Genomic DNA, 14,306 nt, shown 5'->3' with positions numbered 1-14,306 from the left:
GAACAGCAGGAGCCCTAGGAGTCAAACTGCCTTACTGTGTTATGGCAGCTCTTTGTCAGACTGTTTAGAGATGCACAACTCAGGTTATATGGTTTTCTTTTTACTTTAATTTGTATTTTTGTATCGTTATTTGTTAGGTACCTACTTATTTGATTAAATAGTGTTAAAACAAATACTACTGTAATTGAAACCACTTATGTTTTTGTTCATTTGTTTACTGTTTGATACCATAATGAAAATTTAATGTTTGAAACTTTGATCAGTATTAATTGGAGTAGAATCAGTTTTTAATATGCTGAAAAACATATTTAGGCACCAACATAAAGGTATTGGAACAAGCTGATATTCTAATTGGTATCTATTTATTTTCTTGTTTCCTTTGTCAAATTGTTTCAAAGCAACCTCAAATGAGTTACATTTCTAACAACAAAACAAGGTAAACATTTTGCTTGATGCTCGTCTGAATAGTATTTGCTTTTATTTACAATACACTAGGTTAAGAATAGGTTGTCAAGTGATAAGAACAGACCCTCATAAAAATTTGAGAGGTTTCCTTTTAGTGTGTGTGCTGCATGAAAATGCATGAGTGGCAGTCCTGGTGCATATGCAGAGATGAATAGGTTGCAGAATGTGTATTCAGTTGTACTGTCACTAAAAATATTCAGAATTAATTTACTTTTCAGAATTTAGTAAGGAACAGGAATTTCAAATTTTGACCAATTCAGCATTTTCAAAAACACATTAGTTTACAAATATCACCTGAGAGCATTAAGGTAAAAACTTATTCAGGATTTTAATATAGTAAGCTAATAACTCATTTTTATTTCCTGCTGCAGTTATAAAAGTGAATTGCAATCCAGTAGAATAAGGGCATTTTCAAAAATTGGATTTTATCCATGAAAATTTCCTAATGACAAACTTTCCCTCAGGTCATTTTAAGTTTTGCAGGAAGTTTTATTACTTAACAGAGCACTAGTTGGTTCTAAAGATGGTCTTTGAAGTAAAGACTTGTTTCAGTTACTAACTTACAGGAGATGGAGAAGAATGTGATCACTTGGAGTGTGTCCATCTTTCTGTTACCTGGATTTCCCACAGACTGTGGTGGAGGTTGGATAAGTACCTTTGTCTGGATTCTTTACCATATCTAGTTTATCTTCTTACTGTAAGGCCTGTTTGCTGTTTACCCGTTGAACTTCTGAATAACTGGCACTGCTGGTTGACAAGGTGATGTTGAAAGGTTTAACAAACTCACGGTTGGTTGCAGTGAATTCTGATCTTGAAGGAGCTTTTATGCTTCTTTCTTTTGCACACTCTTCCTTTGTATTTTTTCACTCTATGATGTTAGAAGCAGTGTCCTAGCACTAAACCTAATAATGGCAGTTCCATTGAACTGTGAAAAAAGATAATTTAGATTCACTACAGATGCATGTTTCCTCACTATCTTAGAAAAAAAAAATCCTAAAACTACAAAAGTTGTTCGAAATTGAAGTCAATTTTAACTTTGTAGTTGACCAATAACTCTCTTTATGTACTGCTTAATGGATAAAAGTCTCGGAGTAGACATTTTTGCAGGGTGAGAGCAATTATATGAAGTGATTTCTAACATCAATAATATAATAGAAATATTGCTTGTTGAAATAATAGAAATGGTATGTAGGAAATTATATATTACTTCTTAAGAAATGAATATGTGTGTGACATGGTCATATCTCTAACTTGTAGTTTTTGGCCAGCTGGAATTACATTCTGAGAATCACAAATTTTTAACGATCCAATTACTTTCACAGTAATAGATTTGTATCCCTTGAATCATTTGAATTGACTGTTGTGGGTTGTGGGTGTTCTTTTAAAGATGCTCTTGCTGATTTCATCAAATACAACCTCTCCTTCAGGAATGAAGGGGAGACAGAATATTCTTTTTTCTTATTTTAGCGCTTTTGTTCTTGATATGTCTGGACACAGTACTCCAAATATGTATTGATAAGAACATTGTTGGCAAATCTTAGGATTTTTGGTTTTGTAAGAAAAAATTTAAATGTTACTACAGTTTAACTTCTTATGCTGTCGCTTTTCAAGTGGTAAGGTGGAAGAAGTAACTCTGGACAGATATTTATTCTTTCCACCAGCTGCTAAGAAGCAAAGCATGCTCTGCTTCTTCCACTTCTTGCACACAACGTATATAAATTGCTATTGAAAGACACTAATAATTTATATATTTGATTAATTCAGGGATATGTGCTCAAATTCTTTTAAGTTCTGTAAAAATCAAACAATCTGTTAAAAAAGCCAGCCTTTTTTTCTGTAGCTCTATAACAATGGTCAGTTGGATTTAGTGACAGAGGAGATGCTTTCAGTCCTTTTTTAGCAATGTGTTGGCAGTGATTCTCTTGTCTTAGGAAATCATGCTTAAGATTACATTTAGGATATAGTTTGGAGTTACAGTTTGACTTGAATAAAGAACATTTAGGTTTCAGAGTGTCAAAAAAGTCTCAAACTCTCCAGATTTTGATGCTAAATAGCAAAGAAACCTTTTAAAACCACTTTCTGTGCCATGGAACAGTAACTAAACTAGTTCCAGGAAAACAAGTTTCATGTTGTTCTGAACCTAACCATGACCCAAATCTGATAAGATCAGTTCTTAGAGCTGGAACATCCCTGACATTTGAGCTGCCTAGTTAAAAGCATAATGTTGTGGCCAGTTTTCTACAGCAGTTACATTCTCTTCTTCATGGTTCTACCATAATTGCAGGTTTGATGAGGTATTGTTATGTTGTGGTGAGCTTGTTACCTGATTGCACCATTTCATTTGGGATGCCAGCACAAAGGTTTCTTACAGGCCAAAGTCTGTTAATCTTTACTTACCAGAATTCAAATTTGAACATAGTTTTGTTATATTTGCATTAAGTACTGTTATATTTGACCATTTCTGTATGGTTTACTGCAAAATTAACTTGTGTTCTTAAGGTGCTGAGTACGTGCAAGATCTATATGATCTGCTGTTGAGTACATATGATATAGATGCATCCAAATGCTTTCACTTAAATGAAACTGTAATTATATCAATAAATATACAGCATTCAGTTATGCTTGAGGTGTCACAGAGAATTTAATAACAACTTGTTTTTATGTAAAAGTTTGTCAGTGCTACCTGGGGATATGCCACAAATGTTGTCTTTTTTTCCCTTGCTCTCACTTTCAGAGTGGTGTGCATTTAAAAGCAAGTAGCAGCTTGCTTCCATTTGTTACCAAAATAACATGGTAGGAGCAATCAGTTTCAATTGCCGCTGATAATTATAAGGTGCAATAATTGAGAATATAGAGAAAAGGAGACTGTGAGCTGCATTTGAACTCAGTACTTAAGCAATAAAAAATTTATCAAACTGCAAAAAATAAGTCATTTTAACGAGCACATTCCAAAGGTGCTGGATTTATGAGGAGACCCCAGGAAACTTTGATTGAAATTGCTGTCTCTGATTGTAGTTCTATATTTTATTGGTGCCATATTGTGAACAGTGCTGCTGCCAAAGTGAATGGGAAAGCAGAATAACAGAGAGAGCTAACCCAGAAAGGTTACTTCTTTTCATAATATCCATGATGTATTGCATTAAAAATGCCTTGAAAGCCACCCTATTTGCAGTTTTCAGAAAACATTTTTCTTAAATTAAGTTACGATTTATCTGAACAGGGTAGAAAATATGAAAGCCCCTTGAAGAGTTTAGTATTGATTTTTCTGAGTATTTGCTAGCTCTTGTTTTCTCATTTGTGTGCTCCTTGATAGAAGGGCCTAGAGTTGCTCCCAAGCCAAAGCTTCGGTTGGATGAGAACTGCAGCACTGAAGGGAGGGAATTTGGGGACTAAACTTAAAGTAAGATTTTTAGCTTAAGAACCTTTTAGATTGGCTCTTTAAAGGGTTTTGGCTCTCTGCTTTCTGAATATAGACAATATTTAATTGACATAATAACTAAGATATTGTCGCAATTTTCTAGGGGCAGCCCCCAATTTAAAAAGCAATGCAATAACCGTGTGAGATGAGTGACATAAATATTTTGAAAGTGTGAGCTCAAGGTCGCGTTTTGTGTGTGCCTATTATAATTAAGAGGTATAGGTCTTCAATATTTTTCTTCTAGAATTAAATGAAGGCAAAGGCTTTAAAAATTATTACATGAAAGCACATTTCAAGTGGACAGTGAAATGGACACACACAGTTACTAACTTGTAAGCAAGAATTAGGCACGTTACACAGTTCACTTCTAACCATTCACTGCAGTTCTGTGCCAATTGCCTATTAAAACTTCATCCTCCCTCTGTCAAAATGCTCTGTTACCGTAGCCATAAAACTGTTATACCATAGCTCCCAAATACCTTGTTATAAATGCTGACTGTATCTTTCAATTTATACTGCAGTGAAGTAAGCTTATGAAAATAGTTCTGAGGGATTAAGCTCTAAATACTATTTCTATGCAGTGGATTATTTTTTCCCCAAGCTCAACTTGTTCATGTTGCTTAATGATAAGAAAAGTGTTGTGACAAATGTACTGAAGCTTCGTTGGCTCTTGCACATGTTATCTAGCATGTTTGACTAAGAATTTTGAGAAAAGAATGACAGATATGATTCCAAGATTTGCTCAACTTTGGTCTAGACTGTGTTTTGTAACCATTATTTCACCTTACTTTGCCTCAGTTTATGATTTAGTGAAATTGCAAGTATGTACACAAATGAAATTGCTCATAAAATGCTTTGACAGTTTATGACTTGAAATTCTTTCAGAAGTTATCTTTTGTTATATCAGTGTTGCTGCATTTTTAATTTTTTTTCTTGTATGCCTATAGTTTTAGTAATGAAACAAATTAAATTGAGTGAAGGTTAACGAAAACTCCTCTTACACGTGCTTGAGAACTTGAGAAAACCTCAAGTCCATTGCGAACTTTGGCTTGATTGCCTATACTTTGCAGTAACCTAAAGTTTTCATCTTGATAAAGCTGGTTGCAAAAAACTTCATGATCTCATATGGCTTTTTTCTTTTTTACTTTTTTACCTATGGCATACTTGTGAATTTGGAGACGGTGATTATCCCAAGTGGAGGTTATAGAATCTTTAAGCTATTAAGATTGTACCAATATGGGATATCTTTAAGTCTGTATTATTAGATGAGATTTTGTATTTTAGGATTCTTGCCTGGTCTCTCATGTTTGAGGTGTTTTTCTCTCTCTCTCCAAAGATTCAGCTGTGGGAGAGAGCAATGAACAAGAACTGAAGGGAAGAGACCCAGCTGTTTGGCACGTAGGCTTGAAGGTAGCGTGGGACATCGAGACACCTGGATTAGCAATACCACTTCACCAAGGAGACATCTACTTGATGCTTGGTAATTTTCAAGAGCTAAGAAGTTAAACTTTCTGTTGACAGTAGAGAAAATTACATTTATTTTTAAGTAAGTTATCCCACCTTCCTTTCAGTTAGGGCTCTATTTAGAAAGATGTGAGATCTGGCTAGGGTATATAATAAATTTCTTCTACCCTGCTGACTTCCAGAGTATTTTGGGGAACTTTTTTTATTAGTATTTCTTTCACTTCACATCTAAGAAAGAAATAGGGGTTTTTTTGCCTTTTCTTTCTATTTTTCAGTCAGAATTAGTCGACTAGTCCAAGACAGGCTTCATAACCAGAATTTCCCCATATCTTTTGAGAAGTTGCACTTTATCTGTTCCATCTTTGTATTTCTGGTTACTTTTTGTATTCTTAATGCAGTTTTTCTGAGTAATGGTGAGCATCTGCATCTGTGATGTTCAACAAATAAATTTCTGTTCTTCAGCTTGGCTTATAGAGTGGCTCCTGTATTATGTGAGCTGTCAATGTAGCAGTCTTAAAGTCTTCTAGTACCATGGTTCTTGAAGTTTAATCATTACGCCAATCTGTGGATGCTTTATTAGTCATCAGTTTTACTCCTGACACTTCTGTCCTTCTGCTACACTTTTCCATGCCTATATTCAAACGTGCTGTTTTCTAGTAGTGGGATTATACTAAGATCATAATGAACAGAGCTGCCTTACTCCAAGGGTGAGTCTCAATGTCTCAAGCGTAGAGGATTAAAAGAAGAAAATTAAATTGAGTTAATTTACTTAAGCAGCTGAGCTCACACACTCAGGTTTTTCCACGGAAAGAAATGAAGCTAGAACTGCTCCTAAGGTTAGTTGACACAAAATCTGTTGCTTTTTCTTTTGGGTTGTGTTACTCTTGGTTTTAACTTTTTGTTTCAATGAGTTTGATCATAAATCAAACAAAACAAGAACAAGGCTTTTGACAACATCGCAGGTGCCTGGTTAGTGTCTTGTCTTGACAGATGTCACCTCTGAAGACTGGGAGCACTTGTAGTGTTGCCTGTTTGTGTTTGTGCCTTGGAAGGTAAACTCCCTGGAATGTCCCTAGAATGACCTGTCACTCCCAAGTTGATGAGCAGAACAGTCTTTTCAACTTTACCTTTCACTTTTATCTTTCAACAAAGATGAAAACAGCCATCTTAAAAAATATATAACATTCTGTGTTCTTAGTTACCTCATCAGATCTTGTGCACTGTCATCAGTGAGGTATCTTGTATAAAAGTACTGGACTGACTTTGCCCTTTAAGTGTGTTCAGACATGAGCAGATCAAGTGTAAAAATGTGAGATCCTTTGGCACAGTGGTCTGGATGTGCCTCCCTCTTCTGTATTTGTGAGGATATGAAGTAGCAGCTTAGAGAGAAAGAGTGAAGTGGCAGCTAAGCATTCTTAGAAAAGTTGTTGTTAATCTATTTTTGTGCAATAGCAGCTAAGCCAACAAGTAAACTTCTTATCTTCTCCTTCCTGACTGGAATGTTTGTGCATATACAGCTCTACTGGGCAACAGAATCAGAAGGTGATTAATAAAAGAGGGTATAATTCAGTATTTTGATTGCAGAGTACTGTAGATTGTAGTTGACTGAGTTACCAGATCATAAGGGCGTTTTTTATTCCCCAGTGGAATTTAAATACAGTAACTGAAGGGGATGCTCTATGAATGGTGGCTCAGAAAATTGGTTTATTTAACACATAACATCGTGAGCACGTTTAGATGGAAACAAAGGATATACTTAACATTCCTTTGAAGATGAAGAGCAAATCACTTTCTTATTAATGGTTTGTGAAGAGTCACAGATTTGAGCTCTGTAGGCCAGGTGTTTTGTTAATCTCTTCTGCGTTTCCATAGTCTTTGTATTTCTTTCCAATTACTTGAAAAAAAAAAAAATGACTCTTCTACACAGTCTAAGAGGGTATTCCAGAATGGCCCTTTTATTAGGTTTCTGTGTGCAGCAGAACTGCCTTTATCATTTTCACTTGAAGTGAAAGACAATGTAAGTGGACATATATAGTTTTAGTTTACTTTTTACTGTTCAGAATTTTTTGAAATGACTTCTAAGAGGAGCCACCTTGAGGATGCCATCTAAAAGGCAAAATATGAAAGCTCTGTATAAAAAAAGAAAAATTTTGCAATAAAAAAATTTTTAGATTCCTTTCTCATGTGCATTTGAACACAATATATTCCAGACCCTCGTTTTCAGTAAGCAGAGTCTTCTTGCTGGCATTATTTTAAAAAGCAGTGGCAGCAGTAAGTAAGACATCTAGAAAATAGAACATTAAGAGAATTGCAGCTAGTAGGAGCTGTTGATGTACGGGGGCTGATTGATATATCAGACTGGTAGGATTGGTTCTGACTACCATTAACTCATCCACTCTAACAGAGAACTTAGTAACTCTGTAGGTCTGTTCTTTCAGTTGCTGAAATGGTGCAGTGCTTACTGCTTTATATGGATGCTGTAAAGTGCTGAAACATTGCTTATAATTAAAAGTCGGGTCCTATCAAGTCCTGTACCTGTAATACCCCGAGTATTACACACAAATCTTATATAAAAAAGTGTGGTAATAGTAATTTCCAGTTACAGTAACTTGTAAATCCAGATCAATGGCTATAGCAAAGTAACAAAGAAAAAGGGGTGTATTTTTAGCATTTCTAATAGACATTTAATAATGCTTATGTTCCCTCTTCATTGGCTCTATAAAATGGATTTTGTTATTCTGGGTAGAAATTTAGTAAAATGTCTTAAAATTTAAATTGACACCTGCCTTCTCAGCAGCCCACTTCAGATGAAATCAGGACCTGAAATTTAAATGTATGTTAATACTAAACATGAGGTGACCAAATCCATTCTTTCATTAAGCTGTTACAATAATATAAGGGGAGGTGGAGGGTTTAGGCAAAACCAATCAAAATTCAAAATTACTTTCAGTAAGACAGATTTTTTAAAATCATTTTTTTAAGGCTTTCCTTAATATAAAGAAAAAAAGTCTGGTGAATGGCTGCAAGTCTGCTGCCTAAAAACTCGAATCTGAACTTTATATCACTCATGAAACGGAAACACTTTAGCTCAGTTTAGAATAATATATTGGTCTGCAGAGGAAGTGCATACTGAACCCTGCTGTCTCAAGTACACAGTCAAGGGGTGTCTAATATGAAACGTGTTGGGTGCATGCAATAAATCCAAAACGCGTGGAGGTGAGCAAAGGGCCCCATCTGCTCTGTCCTAGAGCATGCTTAACTAGGGTTGTCATGGTCCTACTATTAAATTGGAATCTTTCTCCTAATCTTTGAGTTAGACATGACCAGATTTGCAAGCAGATTTACAATTTTCACTAATTTTCCTACCATGACTTCAAAACATACCTAGCAAAAATACATTCTGGACTCTTTCAAAGGCAGATTTACTTTTCTGCAGCTGTTTCCCATAGATCAAGTTCTTACTTGAAGGTTAGGGTTTTAAAACAGCATGAAGATGAACTTTGAATCTTATACCACTCCCCACCCCCAGCAAATTATAGTTCGAGAAGTATCAAAAAGTTATTTTCCTAACCAACCAGAAATAGAGTGCACACGTTGCTGGGATTGGCTTGTGGTTGAAGATAAGTATTTAATGGAGGCACTTCCACATGTATATAATGACTCATTAAACTATTTCTAGATATTTAATCTGCTTCTATTTTCACAAACTAACTTGAACCCTGTTTGCTCTCTAGCATCTTGAATGTGTTGGAGTTTTTTACCTCTCCCCCTTCTTTTTTTTTTTTTTTTTTTGAGTCCACATTTAATCCAAATGGTGTATTCCTTACTATTAAGACCTAGAACTCCAGGAATGTATTTGTCGTTACCAAACTTTGATCATGAAGGTTGGCAAATCTCAGACATGTTTTTTTAAATTTTAAAATTTAGTATTTAGCCTTTTAATTAATTGTATTTTGTTTGTGCAAAAAACTAAAAATATTTCTTACTTAGGTAAAGACCATCCCTTTAGCTTTCTGTTACGAGTATTCCACTGACCCATAGTTTCTTAGGGAAGGAGACATACATTCCTGGTGCATTTTATTAATACACCTGCAGTAAAATAAGTTTTGTTAGATTTTCTCCTGTTAAAGCATTGTGTGTAGTTGGATACAAGTAAAATGGAAATGGTGGAAAAGTATTTTAGTGCTTTGAAAATTGCACTGTAATATGGTTAAAAAGAAAATTCTTTATTTGTTAATGGTAGTTAAGAAAACTAATAACAAAAGTCCGTTTTACTTCTGTTTGTAGATATTTGTGGTGGCTAGAATATTAAAACTTTTGCCAGTGCTTTAAACACCACTGTACTTTTTATCTGCTTCGTGAAATAGATGGTAAAAGGCAAATGTCTAAAAAGGTCAGGAAGAACAGTTGAGAGAAGATAGAAAAGACTGTATAAACCCCTGTTGATAATTCTGAGAGCCATTTTCCATTGTGGTTTGTGTTTTTCTGGGAAGTACCTTACATCCAAGTAATAAGTTTTGGGTCTTTAGTCCCCATTCCCTTAAGTAAGGTTTGACTAAGAATTTCTTTTCCTTCTACCTTGTATTTGTTATGACTTAACAGTCTGCAGTGACATGGGTGTACAGTCATTGTTTCTCTCAGAGTGCTTTGGCTCCTCACCTCGCTGGTGCTCTGATTATGAGTTAAGTAGTAGAGTGGGTTAACTGTATATATGTCATTTGAATGTACAGACATATCCATTAGTCTGTTCTTTTGATAAGGGCTGTGTAAGCACAGTGCTTTCAGTGTTTCTGCTGGTGGAGCCCAGGAAATTCAGCTGTCTAGAAGAAAGTGGAGGTGTGGACAGAGCAGGGGCAGGGACTGAGAGCAGTATTGGAGAGAAAAGGAACTGGCAGTGTTTTGAAGCAGCAGAGAGGACTGTGCCGAGGCTCTGTTCTGGGAGGGACATATTTGAGAAAAAAAACTCGCTGGCAGATGTCAGTGCAGGGGAGGGAGAGACAGATCTATAACATGAACCTGCGTCCACAATTTAAAATAGAGCATGCAGCATCCAAATTCCAAAATTTATCTGCTATCTCTAAATGGCAGTAAAATCACTGAGAATTTTGGCTGGTAAGGGGGCCCCACACAGACAATCATACTCTGCATCCAATAGTAGAGGGGTGGTCAGGTGTTAAATCTATGGCATTAGATTTAGCTGTAAGCCTGCTTCCTGCACAGAATTTCCATGCAAATTTTGGTAAGTCCCTTAACCTCTACTTACCCTTAGGGTTTTTTGTGTTAGTTCCCAACTTTACAGGGGCCTTAAAAATAGAAAAATAGCGTTCTAGCATATATTGGACTTTATTAGTTTTTCTTGATTGTACTCTAGAATTACTGTTTTAAATTAGGAAAATTCATATTGTTTTAAAATTTATAAACGTTCAAAAAGCCTAATGAGACTTTAGAAAAATATTCTGTGCAAGTGACAGCATTTTTCATAGCCGTGGGAAAGCTTTGGGAGAGGAACACTCATATAAGCAGAAAATTGTAGTCCACTTCTCAAAACTTCTTTCTTATCTAGCAGTTATTAATTGGCATATGCATCTTTTAAGCATGCATGTGGAATTCTTTTAGAAGGAGAAAGGATTGTGAGACAGTTCTTGAAACTATTAAACACATTGCTAAGTTGGCGTTAATGGTAATTTGAAACAGTAAGTCACTTCTCATAGGCATTATAGAGTTCAAATAAGTTTTGTGAGGTTTTGTTTCTGTTATTAAAATAGATATTAAAATGCCTGCCACAGTTGTCCAGAACTGGTGGCAAGGTAAGGGCCCACTGTTTTGTGACAGGAAAGACCATGCTGGCTCTGATCTCACCGCAAATTCAGGGGAACTGTCCAACAGACAACTGGCCTGCCTGCAGTTTTCCAAAGCAGGATGGGTAGATATACGTCTGCTTTCATATACATGTACTTTTTGTGATGCATTATGCTCAAGAGGCAGTGTTCTGGTTTTCCAGACCTCGTCAGTCAGTGCTTAGTCCTTTAAAAGTAATGTTGCCTCCACGTGTGTTGTATTTTACCGAACCCACCAGAGCGCTGTGGCAGTTCAGACATGGGTGACCGAGGAATGGAACAGCTTTGGTTTGGCTCTAAAACCAAAATAGCAATCTGGGTATACTGTTCTGTTTCTGAATAAAAGCTTTTACTGCCAAATGGACAATGGCTAATTTAACAAAGAGTGGTTTTTCTTCTCAGTTAATATACATTGAGTAGAAAAAGAAAGCAAATCTTTACCGTAATCTTTTAAGACATAAAATGTATTTTTTAATGTGCTTTGAGGCGTGCAATCCGTGAAGCTTCAACTATTTTTGCACAATTAGAGTTTTAGATGAATTATAAACTCTTAAATTAAAATTACAGGCTTCTTTCTAAGATTCATAAAGGATTAGAGGCAATTGGAAGCCATTCCAAGGCAGAACTCTACAATGAAAGATTTGCCAAGGTTTTGAATAAAGGTGCAAATCAAAATGTAATATGTCTAATTCTGTGTTAGCTAAATAAAACATGCCACACTGAATGGGCACTGAAAGGGGTAGTGAAAGTGTTTAGGAAGATGTGACTGAGTTATCTAAGCACTGGAGAAAAAAGTAGTGTACTTAATTCATATTCAACCAGATTAACTTTTATTAAGTATAATTTTTTCCTGTACTTAAGGTTTTCTAATCTGTCCCTAGATGATCTCAATATGACACATCAGCACTGTGTTCTGGCTGGTTTGTCACCTCGATTCAGCTCAACTCATCGAGTGGCAGATGTAAGTATCAAAAATGTTTTGCTGTTTGGTCCTTTGTAAAACTAATGTTCTGGTACCTTATATGTAACATCATGGTGTGTTATCCGGTTTTGTGGTTCATGTTATGCTTATGACTGAAATTGTTTTCTTGAACAACTACTTTTTGATTATTTTTGTACTGAGGCCCATTTGCTTCTGTACTGGTGGTTTGCCTAAACTCCGAGGTAGACATGTCAGATATGAATTCAGAAAGTGCTACATCACAGCTTGTGGATTGCTGATGAAATATGCTTTTTACCTGAAATGTTCTGCAGCTGTTTTGCTGTGTTCATACCCCAGTCTTAGTTGAAAGGTGATATTCATGATGAGATAGAAATACTCAAAACACAAATCAGAGTGTCCACTGGCAGAAAAAAAGGCCTTTAGGAGATCAGAACAACCAAGACTAAGCCCAACTATGCTTTAAATTGTGTCCTTCTCTGCATTTGAGGATTGAATAAACAGAAAAGCTATTGAGTCCCTTGTCTAGGAATCACTGTGTGACAACAAGGCTTCAGCCTGATACTCTCAAGTGTTAAGGCTCCTTTTTCTGTTTGTTTTGGGGTTTGAATTTTTTTTTCCTGCTAGACCTTTCCCTTATTCCTTTCCATAGTGTTATCAGTAGTTCTTTTTCATGTAGTATTCCTGTGGGAAAGCATAGAGAAAAATACTGATCAGCTATTTAATTGAAAATAATTAAAATATGTACTTCGTCTTTCTTTTGTTTCAAACAGATTTTTACAGATTTCCCTCTAATTTTGAAGGAAATATAGTGAAAACAAAACCAAAAGAAGTGCAAAATTGTTTTATTCATATTTATTCTCTCTAGCTTGTAAGCAAACAGCTCTGTCAGACTGGAAATGGAATTTCATTTTAGTATTAGTAGAAGCCCATACAACTGAGCAAATACAGCTGATTGTGAAATACTGTCAGAAGGTGGCCAGGAAGCAATGGGAAGTATGGCATGCTTTTATGTGCTATAATTGTAAAGTAAATTTTGAGTGAATTATTTTCTTTCTCCTTTCAGTCTATGCTGTACTGGTTGGCAGATGTTTGATGGATTAGACTTCAGCGTAGTTTATATCAATAACTATATAGACAATTCAGGAAGCTTTACACTTTTGATTAAAGTTACTGTTCTACTTTGGTTATTTCAGAAGCAAATTTTTCAATATATTTGATAAGTACATATTTTCTGAAGTGGATATATATACTTTTTTGTTGTCTCTTTATAGTGTTCTAGAGGAACATTGGAATACATATTTGGACAATGTGAACTGGCACTCCAGAATTTACAGACTGATTCTGATTCCATGGCTTTATCTTTGAAATCACTGGAAGCTGCAGTTGTGAAGCGAGTAGAAGAAATACATAATGAGGTGAGATGATCTGCACTGAAAATACTTCAGCCAGGCCTGAGTGGTGCAGTCTCTTCATGGAGTTAATGACAGTCGTGTTCAGCTGCTTACATTGCTTTATGCAAGTTTGCAGTGTGGATTTTAAGGCTTTTTTACTTGGGTACAATAATGGGGATTGTCCTAGAAGTTTTCATTTTTCTTTCTTAAGATCCCTCTGCTGGTAAAGTAAGAGAAGTTTCATAAAATATTACACTGAATCTGGCAGGGTGGTGGACAGACAAAGTGCTCTTGTGCTTCTCTAACTGAAAAGAAGAGAGAAGAAATTAGAGGGAAAGAGCAAGTAACATTTTCCTGCAGTTTCTCCCTGATTCCTGTTGAACCAGCTTTTGGCCGAAGTTCCGAGTGTGGGACTAAAGTGTGTTCTGAAAAAAATACGTTGGAAACCATTGTGGGGAACATATTTAAGAGGGTCATTTAGTGCTACAATATATGCAGGTGTAACAATGCCCTTTGACAGGATTGCACTGAGGCTGGCAGTGCTTTCTTGCTTGAAGCTGTGATGTATTTCTATTAAGATAAATACAATCCCTATTAGAATCCGTACGTGGGTCATTTTCACTAAAATTAGAATTTGTGTGAGGTGTTTAAATTGCTTTCTGCTGAGGAATTCTCATTCTGTAGTGTTACTAAAACTCTGTAGAACACATTTTTATCTATATTGTGTTTACAGTTGATAAAATGGAGTATACTGTTGGCAAAAGATTTGCACCCTTGACTTTTACCAA

General features: G+C 35.7%; 1 protein-coding gene across 3 annotated transcripts in view; it reads left to right on the top strand.

The window, feature by feature from the left end:
• Nucleotides 1-14,306, top strand: part of FTO (FTO, alpha-ketoglutarate dependent dioxygenase) — a 223,101-nt gene that overhangs the window by 47,778 nt on the left and 161,017 nt on the right. For all 3 annotated transcript variants that reach the window (XM_027878998.1, XM_027878999.1, XM_027879000.1), the window contains exons 4-6: nt 5,220-5,363; nt 12,066-12,145; nt 13,399-13,542. In XM_027878998.1, the coding sequence (XP_027734799.1) occupies nt 5,220-5,363; nt 12,066-12,145; nt 13,399-13,542 (368 nt within the window). The remainder of the gene's footprint in view (nt 1-5,219; nt 5,364-12,065; nt 12,146-13,398; nt 13,543-14,306) is intronic.

This window comes from Empidonax traillii, unplaced genomic scaffold, assembly GCF_003031625.1.
Source record: "Empidonax traillii isolate 1590-97213 ecotype Southwest subspecies unplaced genomic scaffold, ASM303162v1 scaffold49:size1601597, whole genome shotgun sequence".
Taxonomy (NCBI): Eukaryota; Metazoa; Chordata; class Aves; order Passeriformes; family Tyrannidae; genus Empidonax; species Empidonax traillii.
This window is presented reverse-complemented; position numbering and strand designations above follow the sequence as displayed.